We start from the raw sequence: 17873 nt of genomic DNA on the forward strand, positions 1-17873 counted from the left end.
GGGAGCTGGGGAGAGCTGGCCAGCAGAGTGACATGATCTAAGCTCCCCCCACTCACAGTACAGGAGCTGGGAAAGTCTGATGTTACTCTCATATTTGCAAGGGTCTACTGGAAAGTAGGGGGTTAAAGGAGGGAGCAGCTGCCAACACAAGGAAAGTATGGGGCCTGTCCCAGCAGGTCATCAAGACTCTGGCATTCTCAGGTACCCAGCCATCTACTCGTGGAAGCTGCCAGCTCAGGGCCAAGACCTGGGCATCAGTGCATACTTGGACACCAGCCACAAGTGCAGAAAGATTCTTCACTGCCTCTGGTCTTCTCTCTGTGCCTCCCTGTCCCAGATTACTCTGTGTGCCACTGCCAGATGGTTGCTGTGTACCCTCTCCTGCTCAAGAGCCACAGGCTCCCTAATGCCTCAGTCAAGTCCAAATTCATCTGCTGAATTCATGGTAGACTTCCATACCCTAGTTACCTAACTCACATCTAACCCTGTGCATGTGAAGACTCTGCCCCGGGAGATGTACCTACTTCATTTGCACCATGATCTCTCCATGCTCCCTGCCAGGAATGCCCTCTTCTTTATCTAGGTTTTGCTCTTTTTCCCTTCTCCCCCATGAAGCCTTCTGTGACCCTTGGGGCCCCAGTCCCTCTCTGAATACTGATTCTGCATACTGTCACACTCCTTTTCATGTGCCTCAATCTTTTTGTTTGTTTGTTTGTTTTTTGGGGGGAGATTACTGGGGATTGAAGTCAAACACTGAGCCACACTCCCAGCACTATTTTGTATTTTACTTAGAAACAGGGTCTCACTGAGTTGCTTAGCACCTTGCTGTTGCTGAGGCTGGCTTTGAACTCATGATCCTTCTGCCTCAGTCCCCCTGATCAGCTAGGATTACCGGCTTGCGCCACTGTGCCTGGCTCATATGCCTCAGTCTTAATCTCCATATCCCATGGACAATACAAACTAAATCATATGTCCCTCAGTGGCCTCACTAAACAGAACACAGTGCAAGGCACATGGTAGACCTCATCTGAAACTGAATGGCTATTGCATCCAAACTGTGAGTACATGTGTGTTGCACATGAATGTGTGTGCATACACACACAGGCCCCAGGAAGACTGACCATGGGTTCTATAGCTCCATGCCCCAGATGGAACAGAACATGCACTTTACTTGCCTTCTTTTCTATTGTAGAAGTTTTTGTGTGGGGGGGGTGGGTTTTGTTTTGTGGTTCTCTGGATCAAAGCTAGGACCTTGTACCTGCTGAGTACACACTCTACCACTGAGTTTCAACCCTAGCCCTTGGTAGCATGGTTTTTGTTTTGTTTTTGTTTGGTTTTGTTTTGGTATCAAGGTTTAACCCAGAGGCATTTAATCACTGAGCCACATCCCCCAGCCCTTTAGCCCTTTTTATTTTTTTACTTTGAGATTGGCTCCCATAAGTAGCCCAGGCTGGCCTCCAACCTTTGATCCTCCTGCCTTAGCCTCCCCAGCAGCTGGTATTACAGGTGTGTACCACCACACCCCGCTGAAGCTTGTCTACTTCTAAATGTACAGAGTTTACTCAAGCTGTTAATGAAATCCTGATGCTGTAGATCCTATATGCTATTACTCTGGAATTGCCTATGAGCTCTCAGACCTCAAATTCTGAGACTTCAAAGTCTGTCCCTTTGCTGCAAAGTTCAGGTGTCTGGACAACTCCATCAGGCTTGGTTTTCTGAGAGTGGCATTCAGAGGTCTGGATGCAAGAGAGGCAATGTTACATGGGCTCATAGTGGCCTAAACTCTTTGGGACAAAGAAGGAACCCAGCTCTTGGTGCCTTCAGACCTCTGTGAATTTCTTCCTGTAGACAGTCTAGACACCAGAATTCTCTGGGTTGGAGGTTCTCTGCTAATCACAAGGAAGACAAGTTATTCATTAGCAAGCATCAGCATGCAATTCTCATCAACTCCAGGGGAGAGTTCAACTTGGATTAACAACTGGGACACACAGTGTAGACACTCTGTCACAGGAAGTTCTCCCATATGTCTAACCTAAATCCTTCCTGCAACCATTTAAGCCAGTTTCCTCTCATTCTGACCATGGTAGGAGATAGAGACGGCCAGTCATTAGTTTCAGCTTAAGACCCATCACCTACTTGACCATGGCAGTCAGATTCCTCCTTAGCCTTCTCCAAGATCAGTGACCTGTGTGCTCAAGCAGCTGTTCACAGAGTTGGCACCTGTCCCCAGTTCCTTTCCCGGGTTTCTTTCTCTGTGTATGAGAGTATTTGAAACAGTACTTCCTGGTTCAGGCCTAACCCTTCCTTCCAGGGAGACTGCTGGGGACTAAGGCTAGTCTGAGTAAGCCCCATTCCCAGGTTCCAGCTGCTGGAGAGAGCCAGAGGTGTCGTCCCATCCCCCATGTCTTCGTGGCTTCCTTCAAGGCCTGGGTGGCAGCTGGGATCAGAGATCAAAGATCAGAGGTTGTGTGGGCAAATGAAGAGAGGTCAGAGTTGCTTCCAGGAGATGAGTTGTCCCTCAGCAAGGGAAGGGGGAGGGCACACAAGGATCAGGGACTCCAAGGGGTGGAGATGAGGATGGGTCTTCACTCACAGAGGACCAGAGGCAGAAGAGAGGAGCCAGGGTTGAGCAGAAGATAGGAAGGCTTCCCACCCAGTAAAGGTCACAAAGAGGTTGCAGGGATGGGGGACCTGTATGCTGGGGAGGGGGTAGGGGAAAAGACCATGAAGGTTGGCCTGACCAGGGCAGGCAATGGGCAGGTAAGAAAGCCTCTCTAGGGAGGAAAAACCTCAGGATAGGGAAGTTGTTCCAAGAGGTGGCTGATTCAAACTCAGATTCTGCTCCCCCACTCTGCTGTGTCCTTCAGCACAGGTTCTCTTGGCCCAGTGAATCCCAGGAGCACCTTTCCCCTGTGCCCTCTCTTCTCCCACCCTGTAAGTCCCCTCTGAGTCTTCTGAGCCTTTAGGAATCCAGTCAGGAGGCAAGGACTGGCTGAGGCAAGGACTCTAGCCTGGGGGGTCTCTACACAGAGGACTGAACCTTCTCCCCCGACACTCCCTGCCACCCCCCAGCCTCCCTGCTCACTGGCTAGGGTGGGGACAGGAAGGAGTAGGGAAGGGGAAGCCAGGGGCTCTGGGAAAGTTGCTGTGAAGGCTGCCATAAACCCCAGCCTCCTCCATGGCTGGAAATACCCGCTCGTGGCTCCTGGCCCCAGCTTTCCAGGCATCCCCTGGGTTTGGCAGATGAAGCTGGGGCAGCTGCTGGGTCACCATCAAGCAAGCCCTTGCAGCCAGGCCTATCTCAGCCTCTGTAGCTGCCAAGTCTTTCCACTGCCCCGCCTCTCTCCCCTTCTCTCCTCCAGGCCAGTGCCCAGGAGACCTGGGGAGAGCTTCCTACCCACCATGAGTCACAGTAAAAAGAAGGTTTCAGGACCCTCAGCTTCTCTCTTGCTCCTACTATCTCTGCAGACCAAAGCCATTCTTATGGAGGAGACAGCTGGTCTGCACCAGTTACCTGAGTTCCAGATACCACCCATACTGAGTCTTTAGAGAAAGCCCAGGAGACATGGAACTAGCCTAGGCCCCCCAGGCTCCTGGGTGTCTGGAAGAGAGGCAATGGGAGGCACTCCTGGTCTCAGGAGAAGCCAGAATACCACTCTGACTCATGTCCAGTGGTCCCACCTACTTGGACATCCTTTATTTGGCATATCTGGGTCATGGGTCTTGAGCCATCAGCCAGTGGACAGTCTAGCCCAGTTAGTATTTTCTCTTGGTGACACAGGGAAGGCTGACAGTAGCCTCAAAGATCAGGACAATTCAGAAGCAGCCTCTTCTTCTCTTCATGGCCATTGCTCTGAAATACCAGCCTCCAGGAGGAGAGGTACCAACTTGATACTTACTCTTGACCTTGGGGGAGAGTCATCTCTAGAAGGCTAAGGGCACAGGCAATCGTTTTACATTTCACATCTTCTCCAAACCCATTCTCAAAACTCCAGTCTCCTCCCTCCAGTCAAGAACTTTGTCACACCCTCTTCCTGTGAAAGGTCCTCAAATGGTTGACCTTTTCACACTTTCCTCTCTCTTTCTACCCCTACCCTTTGCCCCTTGTGTCTCATCCCCTATGAATGTTTGTCTTGGACTCTCCTCTTTCTTCCCCTTCTCCCTGGAATTCATTTGCTGTCAGAGATTACCCCTCTAATCCAAGTCTGCCCTTGGCTGGCTGCATGTCACCTGAGGGAAAGGTGAAAATTATTATTTATTAGGCCTTGCAAATGGGTAATCTGATATAGTCCCTTGGTCACTCTCCCAGATCACTAGTATTATCTCCATTGCACAGATAAGAAAACTAAGGTTTGGGTTGAGGTAATTACAAGACCAAGAACACATGGCTAGGAAGTGCTGGGAGCCAAGTCCCTATCATGTTTATTTACCAGACTGACAAGAAAGGGTGGGCAGAACCCTCATCCCACCTCAGTGTTCCACCCAGCTCAGCCCCCTTAAAATTCTTCAGAACTCAGTGTCCCTCAGTGCCCAAGGCCCTCCCCTTCCTTCTCACAGGGGCCCTCACATTTTATCTTCAGTCACTGCATCCTGTTCCTTCCTTGAACCGCCCCCCCTTCCCAAGCGAGGCCACGGCCAAGTCATCATTTGGTCTCCTTGGCCAGCTTCAGGCCTGACCTATGGGGAACCCACTCTGTCCGCGGGAAAAACCCGGAGCGGGCAGTTCCTTGTAGGGGCTCCCAAGAGAGGTGCACTAAGCCCCGCAGGGCGCTACCAGCTGAGCGGGAATCCAGTCCTTAACCGCTGGCGCCCCTCGAGGGGAGGGGCGAAGGCGGAGGTGGTTCTGCGGCGGCATCTGTCCCAGGCGGGCGGGAAGCTGCTGCATTAAATTGTAAAATCGATTTATTGACCGGCAGGTGCGAGCAGCGGCAGATGGAGAGTAGCGCTGCCGGGGCGCATCTGCGGGGAGCGGCGGCATCGATCCTGGCCCCCTTTTGAAACCGTCCGTCCTAGTCCTTTCTGCCGGCTCAATCGCAATTGCGGGGCCAAGGTCCGAGAATCAGTGGCGCCTGAGTGGCTAGGGTAGCTCGACGCCCTTCCCCTACCCCCTCCTGGCTGTAGGGCCTGGGCTGAGCCCCCACGGCTGGCAGACTTTGCCAGCCCCACTGCCCCAGTTGGCACGCGGCGGGTCGGGCTGACGCGTGGCAGCGCCCTGCGGCAGATGAGGCACGCGCCGGCCTCATTTCAATGTGAATGGATCGAATGGAGCAGCCATGTGGCAGCAACAGTTTGCAAATCTCCCCGCCTTCTGTGCAGCTCTCGGGCCGCCGCTCCCTGCACGTGGCCCCTTCTCCGCATCCACCACAGCAGCGCCCCTCAAGGCTTAAGCGCTCCGCCCCAGCCAGGCCTGCTTCCCCGCCCCCAACCTGCCCATCGGGCTCTGTGGCAGGGACCCCACTGTGTTTCTACCCTTTTGCAGTGTGCCGGGTCGAGAGCGCTGTCCCCTGGGAGGAATGGAGGAGGTGGGATGAGGGGTAAAACTACTAGAGAACTCGGAGCTGCGGCCACGACTCTGCGCAAGGCTTGTAGGCCACACAGCTGGGAAGAAGTGCAGAGACTTACGGCTCCGGCTCCGGACGTACTCCAGTGACCCGGGGTCAGTCTGAGTGCACTGCGGAAGGCAACCTTGGTGTTTCCTGGCTCCAGGTGCTAGTTCTGCCTGCTGCGGGAATGATGTGTAGTGGTAGCACAATAGCCAAACTGAAAGGACCGCAAAGTAGAAGACCTCTTGGGGCGGGGGCTGTGGTCCTCAGTGTGAAGTCAGGCTTCCACCCTGGTCTGGCTTCCGACGCTGGGCAGGGTCGAGATTGAGGAACTGTGGATCCGAGAAAGACTCGCAGTTAGTGGGAGCCCAGGTTGGTCTGAACCAAGTCGAAGTCCACTCTCCAGGGCGTGGTCAAGCGTCTACATCAGTCATAGGATCTGTAGACTCTGACGAAGAGTCCCCAATCCAAGTGATCTGCGGCCTCTTTATCGCTTCCCTGCTTCCTACTCTTTTTTTGAGCCCCAAGAATGCAAATTTCATCCTTCCGCTGGAGTGTGGAAGTGAGGTGTTCCAGAATTGGGGTGTCTGTTCAGAAACATTCAGGCCCGTTCACTTGGATTCCCTGCCTGCAGCGTTACCCTTTCCGGCTCAGCAAATTGGGCAAAATTCTACCCCAGCAAAATGGAGTAATAGTAGGTACTCAGGGATAAGGATGGGGTCCTGGCCAGGTAGTGAGCTTTTGGACAGCGCCCCATGCAAACAGGTGTTTCTGGTAAGGAGGAAAATTTACTGTTTTCCTCCAGGTTCAGAGACTATGTAGAACACTAGAATCCCTTGCAGTGATCCCAACTTTTGTTTGGTCCTTGACCATGGGCAAAACGTTTTGGGGATGTTAGTCCAGGTGTATAAGAGGATAGAGAAAGTTCCAGATCTGCCAGTATTGATAGAGATGCCTCCTGGGGAAATGGATGTCTCTCTTGAGGGTCAGGGAAGTGCCACATCCAAAAAAAGGATCATGTTTTTATGAACTCCCAGGCCAGGATTTAGGAATGGAAGCGGACAGAGCTAGGTGGGGCTGGATGCCAGCTCAGAGAAGAGCGAGGAGCACCTTCTGGCATCCTAGGCAGGTCTAGAGAGCCATAGAGTATTCACGGAGAGAGGATCTGGAAGCCCACTTGCCAGGATTGCCGGGAGGCACACTCTGGGCTCCCCCTCCCTCGGGCCTGGGACTCCGCCTGCCCATAACCTACATTAACTCTCGGAGCAGCCTGGGCCCATCTGCCGGCCCCCGCCCCACTTCGGTTCCCCACGCCAACCCGCTCGCGCCAGATGGTGGCTGGGAGGGGTGGCCGTGCGTGGGGGACCCCGGAGCCCGTCGCCTCACCTCGCCCCTCCCCCAACCCACGCTCCCAACCTCTTGTATCTCATCCTCCCGCCCCCCAATCCTCCACCACCACCACCCGAGTCAAAAAATCAGACCATGCTTGGCATTGGCAGCTGTTGGGCTCCGCGCCGCACCCCCCTCCCTGCCTGCGGCCTCCCCCGGGCCCGCGACGCGTCCCCGCTCCCCCCGCACTGATCTTATCGTTCGGCGACAGCCATCACTGCGCGGGCGGGCTGACAGCTGAAGCCACAGGGCCCCCGCCGCCCTCAGCGTCGCAAAGAGAGAGAGACCTCCAGGGCACCCTCGAGACTGGGAGAAGCTGGCCCTCGCGGTCTGCGGCCTCCAGGGATCACGCCGGGTTCCGGGAAAGCAGCTGCGCCGCTGCCTCTCGAAGTGAGGCCACCCGGGAGAGTCGCGCGGGCGAGACGAGTGAAGCCGCCCCAAACTCAAACAACTCGGTGCGACTCCAGTTCCACCTCACATCCTGCCCTATGAAGGAGAGTACTCGGGCCTGCCTGGTCTCAGTCCCTCACCTTGACTCTCCAGTGGCCCGAGTCAACTCCGGAGTCAGGAGAGTTCCTCCCTGCCCCAGCGGAGCTACAGGACGCGGGCGGGGGCTTGGGGTTGCTGGAGTGGGGGGACAGGGTGGGCAATAGGCGATGGAGCTGAAGCTGGACCCAGGTGAGGGAGGCCCTGAAGGAGGAGTCAGAACCTCATTAGCATACAGCTGAGGACGCGCCCCCCTCCTACCTCGGGGACCACGCCCCGCCTTCCCCCACCTCGGGGACCAAGTGTCTGGGCACTGGCACGAGCCAAGCCCAGGCTGGGGTCAGAAGTGAGTAGGCACGCGCTGGGCACGCCCCCGCAGCTAGAGAGGGAGACGCCCACCAGGTATACTTGGAAGACCAGAATCTTAGACGCTTGGCTTCTCGCCTTGATCCGAGTGGTCACTGAGAGGTTAATGCGTGCGTTGGCTTCTCGGCTGAGCAGGGGACGCTAGGTGGGTGGGCGCTGATAGGTTGGAGGCCGATGAGGCGAGGACTCTCGAAGCTCCGGGAAAGAAAAGAAGGAAATAGAGGTCCTCCGGTTCTGGTTTTCGCTTTCTGGGCTTAAGTTCTTTTTACCTGCTCCAAGACTGCAGGTAAATAACGCCCGCCGCCGAGGCACCGCCTACGGGGACTCCCTAGTGTCTCCGCCTCCTGGACCATCCGGGAACCACCCGCTGACCCCCCTCTGTTTCCCTCGGCCACCCTCCTATCCTCCGGCAGCCAGGGTCTCAGCCCTTAGCCAGGCGATCATCTCGGCACGCGCAGAGCTGGGGGGTGGGGGCCCAGTGTTTCAGAGAGGAACCAAGGGGCGGGGACTTGCGCGCGACTGGCTAGCGGGGGGGAGGGGGTAGCGGGGGCGGAGGCCCCCTCCGGTCGGTGCTGGGACTGTAGCGGCTAGAAGCCCGAAGGGGAGGGGAGAGTGACCATGAGTCTGTCTGAGTGACAGGCGGCGAGCAGAGGAGCCAATATATATAAGGAAGGCTCCGGAGCTCGCAGGTTTCAGTAGCGGCGCTGTGCGCAGGCCAGGAACACGAGGCCGAGAGCCGAAGCTCAAGCCGCTTCGGTGCAGTGTACCTCGGCATCAGCCCACTTGCAGCCCTAGGATTAGCTCGAGGACACGTCCTTATCACTGCCGCCGCCCAGTCGCCCTCACCTGGATTACCTATCGAGGCAGCTGCAACGGAGCTAGGGAGAGGGCGACAAGGGAACAGCATATCGAGAGAAGCCAGTTTTTTCAGGAATCCTGTTGGCTGGAGGACGCGCGGGAAAGCGGCATCCCCAACAGAACCAGGTTCAGGGCCGGCGAGTGGAGAAAGCGACGCCCCAGGGGATGGCAGCCGCGGTTAGGAGCGCCTTTGGCTGGGCGCTACTGCTGCTGGTGGCACTTTGGCAGCAGGTAACGTCCCGCGCCCTCTCCGCCCCCTCCCGCCACGCTCCGGGCCTGAGCCCCGGCGCCCGCTGAGCTGACCGCTCCCCTCCCTCCTTCCCTCGGTCCCTGTGCAATAGCGCGCGGCGGGCGCAGGCGTCTTCCAGCTGCAGCTGCAGGAGTTCGCCAACGAGCGCGGCTTATTGGCCAGTGGGCGGCCGTGTGAGCCTGGTTGCCGGACTTTCTTCCGCGTCTGCCTTAAGCATTACCAAGCTGTCGTCTCTCCCGGGCCCTGCACCTTCGGCAGCGTCTCCACGCCGGTATTGGGCACCAACTCCTTCGCGGTCAAGGATGACAGTAGCGGCGGGGGCCGAAATCCTCTCCAACTGCCCTTCAATTTCACCTGGCCGGTGAGCACAGCCCGGGTGCATTGGGAGGTCACGGAAGCCGAAAGGAGGGAGTGCCCTGGGACCAAAGCCCTCTCCCTAGAATTCCTCCCCGCTTCCTCAAAAACGCCCAGGGACGCATTCTCTCCTGGCCCATTCTTTTCGATTCTCTCCTGGGATCTCATCCATGGAGAAGGCTCTCACCAGTCTCCGCCTTCCCAGTTTTACGCTCCCCCCCCCCCAAGCTCTTGGGACACTGTTTGCATTATCTACCACTCTGGCTTAGCAGAAATCATCCCCTACACACATGGCTTTCACTTACACTCCTCCATCCTTCATCCCTCCCCCTACTCTTGGGTTCTCTTCTCGTTTTCCCAGCTTCTGCACTACACTGTGGGCAGACCCGTTATGTTGACCCGGGCGCAGTAACTGTATCCTGCAATTAGATTAATTAAATCGGCTGCCACAGGGCACCCCCTTCTCTCTCGCCCTGCTCATCTCACTCTCTCTCTTTCGGTCCCCCACCCCCTTTCGCTTCCCAGGGTACCTTCTCACTCATCATAGAAGCTTGGCACACGCCAGGAGACGACCTGCGACCAGGTGAGTAGCTCTTCTTCAGCCACAGGGGGGCGACACCGCACAGCGCCGAAAGAGTTAACCTGTTATAGGCGGGGGAAGTGCGGGGTTGGGAGTGGGGGGCAGGACGCTTAGCTTGGCCTGAAGCTGCGCGCCGCGCTGGACGCTCGGATTCCGCTTGGTGCCTGGACTCAGAGCACAATTGCGTTTCCTGAGGGTTATTTTTGGCGTGGGAACGCGGGGAGCACGGCGGTGAGAAAGGCTGAAGCTGCCAGCACCGCTGACGGGCCCCTTCCTGTATTTTACACCTTTCGTGAATTCCGCTCCTTTGGAAAGGGAATAATGGCTTTGGGATGTTGTTCTGACACAGAGGAAAAGGATATTTCAGCAGCACAACAATTCTCACTTTGAAAAGGAAAAAGAAAACCATTACCTACCTCTGGGGGCAGAACCCTTGAATGGATACCAAAGGACCCCCCTGCTCCCAGTCCTTCTTGCCCTGGGAAGCTTTTCTTTTTCTTTCTTTTTTTCCCTCCCGTTTTTTCCACTCTGTCTGCTTTTCCTCTTTTTCCTCCCTATCTGCCTCTAGAACACTGGGATATCCTAACATCCTTCTATTGTCCCCTTTTTGAATGATATCAGGTCCCCTGCACATGCATACACATAGAGCAGCTGAACAGTAGGACTTGTGTCTCAGGGTCCCTCTGGCCTGTGCTTGCTGGCAAGTGGGGGTCATATGGTCAACTAGGCTGATTTGTTGGCTGACCATTATAATCACAACTGGGGAGAGGGGCACTGGCCAGTAAGTTACCTGCACTCTTGGGACAGGCTGCCTTACCTTGACCTGACCCTCTGTCCTTTCAGAGGCCTTGCCACCAGATGCACTCATCAGCAATATTGCCATCCATGGTTCCCTAGCTGTGGGTCAGAACTGGTTACCATATGAGCAAAACAGCACCCTGACAAGGCTGCGCTACTCTTACCGGGTCATCTGCAGTGACAACTACTATGGAGAAAACTGCTCTCGCCTATGCAAGAAGCGCGATGACCACTTCGGCCACTATGTGTGCCAGCCAGATGGCAGCCTATCCTGCTTGCCCGGTTGGACTGGGGAGTACTGTGATCAGCGTAAGCAGCCAAGCCCCTATAAGTGCATACGGGAGGTCCCCCAGCAAGCATGGTGAACTTTTCTTGGCTTCTGCCTATCTCCCTCACAGAGCAAGCCTGGACTACCTACTAGCTAGGCCTCAGGGCCACCTACGGATGCTGAGTAGGGCTTGTGCTCAGACCTCTTCTCTTCCTAATCCTCCTCCCCATCATGCCAAAGCCCACAAAGAATCCCCATATTGAATTCCATCCAGCATGGATTCTTTTTCCCTGTGTCATTGTTTCCCTTTGAGAAGACATGGCTTCTCTGGGAGGCTGAGATGGGGAAGTGAGCCCAGGATAGCAGGGGTACCCCCAGGCCTGGAGTATCAGCATCCTTGGTACTCCATCCTCATCAAGCCCTGTCTTCTTTCGTTAGCTATCTGTCTATCTGGCTGCCATGAACAGAACGGCTACTGCAGCAAGCCAGCTGAGTGCCTGTGAGTAAGGGACAGGAAGTTGGGCAGGGAACCCTGCCTTGGCCAGGCCTCTTATCTCATTCTCAGCCTCCTTTTGTCCCACAGCTGTCGCCCAGGTTGGCAGGGTCGTCTGTGCAATGAATGTATCCCCCACAATGGCTGTCACCACGGCACCTGCAGCATCCCCTGGCAGTGTACCTGTGACGAAGGTTGGGGAGGACTGTTCTGTGACCAAGGTGAGTCAGGGAGGGAGAGATGAGGCAGGGACTGGAAATGAGACACAGTGTCTGGACCCTTCTTCCATGGCAGCTGCTAACTTGGCTTTGCCATTGTCCTTCAAGGACCTTGGGACTTTTTAAAGAATCTTTACAACTAGCCTTAAATAAGTTTGTGGGTCCTTCCCCAGGTGCTAGAGAAACCTGGTGGTTAAAGAAGCCAGGAGGGTGACAGATTGGCAGCCTGGAAGTTGCACTCATAAATTCTAGCAAAGCCAAAGGGAAAGAGATGCCAGGCTCAGTTCCTCTTTCTGCCTTGAAGTTACCTATTAACCCTCTGAATGTTTGCTTACCTTGCAAGGCTGTTTGAGCAGCTCTCCCCTAAACAGCTGTCTGGTGGGGTGTGCCCACCAGCCGCTCAGGGCTGTGGCTGAGGTGGGCCTCTGGGTGGAGGGAGTGACATCCAACTGACTTTTCAGTGTGGGCACAAACAACCTCTCCTTCTCCCCCCGTGGCACCTGCCAGGCAGCTGCTTCAGCCCATGCAGTCTCTGCTTGGCATTTGGGGCTAGTCATTCTTCTGACTGTACATGAATCTTTGAGCCCCGACTTTGGGGAAAGGTCTTTCTTTCTACATCCTAGTAGCCAGCTAGAGCATGTGCCTCCCATTTTCAGAGTCCTTTGGTGTGCCAGAAACACCTTTGCTGCCTCAGAGACACTATATAAGACTGGTTAGAGTGGGGAGGGATTTTCCAGGCTTAAAGAACTTGCCTGGGCCCTGACTTGCTATTGACAAGGGAGCGAAATTAGGTCCCTGTACTGTATTGTGTTTGTATGTGTGTGTATTCCTCTCCTCTCCATTCCCCCAACGCCAACACACACACACCTGGTTCCTACTCATTCTCTCTCCTCTGTCCACATTTGATCCCAGATGACACAATCATATACTCATCATATGCAAACACAGCCCTCACAGTTTCTATATTTGCTCTGTCTGGTTCTCCCTCCCTACCCTTCCCCAATAAGAAAACAAATACTTACAATTCAAAATACCCTTTTAACACCTCCTCCTTTAAAAAATGCTTGATCATTGGGGCTGAGGCTATAGCTCAGTGGCAGAGCACTTGCCTAGCATGTGTAAGACACTGGGTTTTGATCTTTAGCACCACATAAAAATAAATACATAAAATAAAGGCATGCTGTCCATCTACAACTGCAAATTTTTTTTAAAATTAAAATAAAATGCTTGTCACTACCTATGGTAGTTCTTATCTCCCCTGTACTATTTCCACCTGTTGAAATTTTACCCCTTTTCAGGTTTCTCTTGGCTTCTCGCCCTCCATGGAGCCTTTTGTGACTTCTTCCCTGACCCAAGGCCTTGCTCTCCTTTCCTCTGCCTCTTCCTATCTTCACCCTCCTCTGGCTGCAAGTGTTTATCAGCTTACCTGGCAGGAAGTTATCCAATTGTTTTATCAGCCTTGATTGATTGCATTGGTCATATTGGTTCCAGGTGCATCAACATACATGATTTCATTGGCAGGGAAGGAACTATAATTGTGCCTGGAAGACTGAGTTGAAGCCTCTTTGGGCCAAACCATGGGGATGAATTTGCACTATAAGGAGCCTGGAGGTGGGAGTATCTCTGGCTTTGCTCAGCTGGTTGGTTTCTGTCTCTGCAGATCTCAACTATTGTACCCACCATTCCCCGTGCAAGAACGGTGCAACATGCTCCAACAGTGGCCAGAGGAGTTACACCTGCACATGTCGCCCAGGTTACACTGGTGTGGACTGTGAGCTGGAACTCAAGGAATGTGACAGCAATCCTTGTCGAAATGGAGGCAGCTGTAAGGTGAGGCCCAGGCCAGAATAAGAAACAGAAGTCTAGCCAGGTGGTATCCAGGCATCTCCAGTCTAGGCAGCCAATTGATGTGCAGTCATGGATAGGCGCTGTGGGCAACTGGAGCCCAGCACTCCCATCACACACCCCCAGGGTGTGACTTTTGCCCTTTATGTTTTTTCTCTAGGACCAGGAAAATGGCTACCACTGCCTGTGTCATCCTGGCTACTATGGGCTACACTGTGAACATAGCACCTTGACCTGTGCTGACTCCCCCTGCTTCAATGGAGGCTCCTGCCGTGAGCGTAATCAAGGGGCCAGTTATGCCTGTGAATGTCCCCCCAATTTCACTGGCTCCAACTGTGAGAAGAAAGTAGACAGATGCACCAGTAATCCATGTGCCAATGGTAAGTTCACTTGCCTTGCTAAGAGCCTTCTGGTGAGGAGATGCTGAACAGCCAGGCACAATGATGCATGCTTTAATCCCAGCAACTGTGAGGCAGAGGCAGGAGGATTGCAGGTTTGGAGTCACCGACTTAACAAGGCCCTCAGCAACTTAGTGAGACCCTATCTCAAAATAAAATAAATAAGTACGGTGGTAAAGTGGTAAAGTGCCCCTGGATTCAATCCCCAGTACATAAAAAGGTACTGAACATTCTAGATGCCTTGTGCCACACTGTTCTATGTGGGCACCAAAAAAGATGAGGCCTCCAAGAGCAGGGCTGACTAGCATCCATCACTAGCCTCCTTTGAGGACGGACATGAAGCCTCCAACATCCCTTTCTCCAGCTCAGAACTTCCTGGAGCCACAATTTCTTCACCACTGAGTGGGAAAATATAATTCCTATTCTCTGTCTTTGATGTGGCTGTGAAGATGAAATGAAACAATGATAATTAAATTTATTTGAGCAGTTACTACTTACCATAAGGTGCTCTTGACTTCATGAACCTTCCTCCCTAACCCTCAGAGGTATTCTATGAGGGGATAGCTGAGGCTTAGGGATAAGGTAAAGTGACAGGCATCAGATCCCCAGCTAGAGAGAGCCAGCTGAGATTAAAACCTAAGCATATATGTCTTATTCCAAGGTTTTACAAAATGCTAGTTATTTTTATATATGAGTCCACTGAGGCATAGAGAACTAGGTTCACCCCAAACTCTAGGTCTCTTGGGTGTTTGCACAGTTCTCTCTTTGCAGTAGATTCTGTCCATGTTGGTTGTGTGCATGGAGATGGAAGGGCTTAAACTCACTGTTGGGATGGGTCCCCCACCCCCTGCACCTGGAGATTCCCAGACTTTTGTTGACTTGTGCTCTGTGTCTTCTCACAGGGGGCCAGTGCCTAAGCAGAGGTCCAAGCCGCATGTGCCGCTGCCGTCCTGGATTTACAGGCACCCACTGTGAAATTCACATCAGTGACTGTGCCCGCAGCCCTTGTGCCCATGGTGGCACTTGCCATGACCTGGAGAATGGGTTCATGTGCACCTGCCCTGCTGGCTTCTCTGGCAGGCGCTGTGAGGTGCGGATACCCAGTGATGCCTGTGCCTCAGGGCCCTGCTTCAATGGGGCCACCTGCTACACTGGCCTCTCCCTGGACAACTTTGTCTGCAACTGCCCTTATGGCTTTGTGGGCAGCCGCTGCGAGTTCCCTGTGGGGTTGCCACCCAGCTTCCCGTGGGTGGCTGTCTCCCTGGGTGTGGGACTGGTGGTGGTGCTGGTGTTGCTGGGCATGGTAGCAGTGGCTGTGCGACAACTGCGGCTTCGGCGACCGGATGATGGCAGCAGGGAGGCCATGAACAACTTGTCGGACTTTCAGAAGGACAACCTGATCCCTGCCGCCCAGCTCAAGAACACAAACCAGAAGAAGGAATTAGAGGTGGATTGTGGCATGGACAAGTCCAACTGTGGCAAACAGCAGAACCACACATTGGACTATAATCTGGCCCCAGGGCCCCTGGGGCGGGGAACCTTACCTGGAAAGTATCCCCACAGTGACAAGAGCTTAGGAGAGAAAGTGCCACTGCGGTTACACAGGTGAGTTGCGCTTGAAGGCCCAGGGCCTGGTCGTGGACTCCTAGGTGGTCTTGCCCAGGCTCCTAGGTAATGGAGGGAGACTGGATCCAGGCCCTGACTGCTTTTAAACAAATGGGGTTTTGTTACTGACTGGAGGAGCCAATGGCAAGATTTCTGCTAGGAGACTAGGTGTAGTGATATAAGTGGTATAATCACAGCTACTTGGGAGGCTGAGGCAGGAGCATCATGAGTTTGAGATCAGTCTTAGCAACATACAAAGACTCTATCACCAAGAAAAAAAAAATTCTATAGGGGTCCTTTGCTAGGGAAAGTCCTCTCATTCATTCGTTCATTCATTCATTCACAAATGTCTAGGACCCATAGTGTTTCTCTTATGACTTCCATTTTCGATGGTGTGGCTCTAGTAGCTAGGCTGACTTTCTAGATGTTAGTGGTATGGTTGGGGTCCTGTAGCTCTCAGGAGCCTGTGATAACTGCCCCCCTTAAAAGGCCACCATTGGGTACCTCTGGCCCATTTCTTCCCCCCGGACCACCTGTGTAAGTGCTCTTTGGCTCTATAGGGTCCAGATTATTGCCCCTGCCCTCCCCCTATCTTTCCTTCCTTCTCTCCCTCACACTCACCCGGTCTTATGTTCCCTCAGTGAAAAGCCAGAGTGTCGAATATCAGCGATATGCTCCCCCAGGGACTCCATGTACCAGTCTGTGTGTTTGATATCAGAAGAGAGGAACGAATGTGTCATTGCCACGGAGGTGAGTGTTAGACTTGCCTCCCTGCCAGCTTGTCCCCCGCCGCTTTGTGTGGATGGGAAAGTGGTCTGGTCACTCTTGACCCCATGAGCCACTCCTGAAGGGTCGATCAGAACCCCTCCTTGGCAGACCACATTCAGTGGTTTTTGGTCTCTGCTGGCCTTGTTGCTAAAGAGGGTTTGAAACAGGAGTCAGGTGGCACACTTGGCCTGGTCTCTCTTGCTGCGTTGGTTCTAGGCAGGGAAACCACAATACCTGGCCATTTCCCAGGTGCTGATGGGTGAGAATGGTTGCCTCATGACCTCTTCTCACTTCCCTGGATTCCTCCACTGGACTACCTCATGAGTGAAAGCTCCCAGGCATCTGTATTTGTTGGAGTAGAAGCCTAGGGGAACTGTCTTCCCTTCCCATCTTCCCTGTCTGCTCCATTGGCTTCTCCCAGGAAGGTCCAGGGAAGTTCCAGATGAAATGCTTATGCCCAGGGTAACACATTTCCCCATTTGTACCTTCCACAGGTATAAGGCATAAGCCTACCCAGAATACCCCAGCTTTGGCCCAGCAGCTGGACCTTCCTTCTGCATTGTTTACATTGCATCCTGGATGGGACGTCTTTAATATGCACCGTGCTGCTCTCAGGAGGAGGAGGGGATGGCATGAACTGGACAGATTGTGAACTTGCCAAGAGATGCACCGCCCCTGCATACCTTTGAGTATCTGGCATCAGATTAGCAGCTGTGTCAGCCAAGGGAACAGAGGAGAGGAGAGGTGCCACTTGGGCCTGCTCTTTCAGCAGTGGCCTTCAGAGGGCTCTTTCTGGGGCTCTGGCCTGTTTTCTAGAGAGTGGCAGTGGCCCCATGGGGCTCGGAGCTGCTGTGGCATCCATTGGCATCTGTGTTTCCCAAGTGCCTTTGGCCCAGGCTCCAAAGTGATAACTGGGCCCAAATCAGAAAGGAGAAAGGGGGCCAGTAAGGGCAGGTCTTCCTTTGGGCAGGAAAGCCACTGGGTACAGCTCTTGTCAGGGGTTGCCCTGCAGGTGAAGGAACACAAGAAGAAAGAGGAGCACTTTCTGCCCCATGCCTCTAAGCACTGCATGTGGGCCTTGCCTGGAAATGCCACCCAGCCTCTTGCTGGCCTAGGCCCACTGGGCAAGAGCATTGATAAATCTTACCCAGATTCTACCACCTTCTGGCCCTGGGAGCAGATGGGGTGAGGGCCTGACCCTTCTGCCAGCCAGGGGTGCCACTGGTGAGCTCAGGGCAGTTATGTTGGAAATTCCAACAAGGGAGAAATCAGGTGCTGCTGTCACCTGAGCTTCTTCCTGCCTCAAACCCATTCCTACAACCATGAGCCTGGGCTCTGCCCATGCCCATTACTGCTCCCAGAACACCCCCGAAGCCCATCTTCAGAAATCAATAATATGAGTTTTATTTTTTTTTTGTAGTTTATTTTGGAATCTAGTATTTCGATAATTTAAGAATCAGAAGCACTGGCCTTTCTACATTTTATAACATTATTTTGTATATAATGTGTATTTATAATATGGAACAGATGTGTATAGGAATTTATTACTTCTTGGGTCCTGTCTTTGTTGTGGTAGGAATGGGAATTCTCCAGCCTTCTCAACCCAAAGAATTCTTAACACCCCTTTCTCATACTGCCACCAAGTGCCCCACTG

The 17873-nt window shown here is 53.7% G+C and overlaps 1 protein-coding gene and 1 long non-coding RNA gene across 2 annotated transcripts; one reads left to right on the forward strand and one right to left on the reverse strand.

Moving 5' to 3' along the window:
* Positions 1 to 4389: 4389 nt before the first annotated feature.
* LOC124104561 (uncharacterized) lies at positions 4390 to 8509 on the reverse strand. Its single transcript, XR_006855462.2, has 3 exons — positions 7818 to 8509; positions 7463 to 7622; positions 4390 to 5875 (listed from the first exon to the last, which is right to left on the reverse strand). It is a non-coding gene; the product is annotated as an uncharacterized LOC124104561 (long non-coding RNA).
* Positions 8437 to 17763, forward strand: Dll4 (delta like canonical Notch ligand 4). Its single transcript, XM_046461569.2, has 11 exons — positions 8437 to 8873; positions 8984 to 9253; positions 9772 to 9829; positions 10670 to 10933; positions 11331 to 11391; positions 11476 to 11606; positions 13264 to 13433; positions 13609 to 13828; positions 14749 to 15451; positions 16093 to 16201; positions 16714 to 17763. The coding sequence occupies exons 1-11, from the start codon at positions 8808 to 8810 to the stop codon at positions 16717 to 16719; spliced, it is 2058 nt and encodes a 685-aa protein (XP_046317525.1). The 5' UTR covers positions 8437 to 8807; the 3' UTR covers positions 16720 to 17763.
* Positions 17764 to 17873: the final 110 nt, after the last annotated feature.

Source organism: Marmota monax, unplaced genomic scaffold (genome assembly GCF_021218885.2).
Source record: "Marmota monax isolate L192 unplaced genomic scaffold, Marmota_monax_Labrador192_F-V1.1 WCK01_AAM20220418_F8-fsc00001, whole genome shotgun sequence".
NCBI classification, from domain to species: domain Eukaryota; kingdom Metazoa; phylum Chordata; class Mammalia; order Rodentia; family Sciuridae; genus Marmota; species Marmota monax.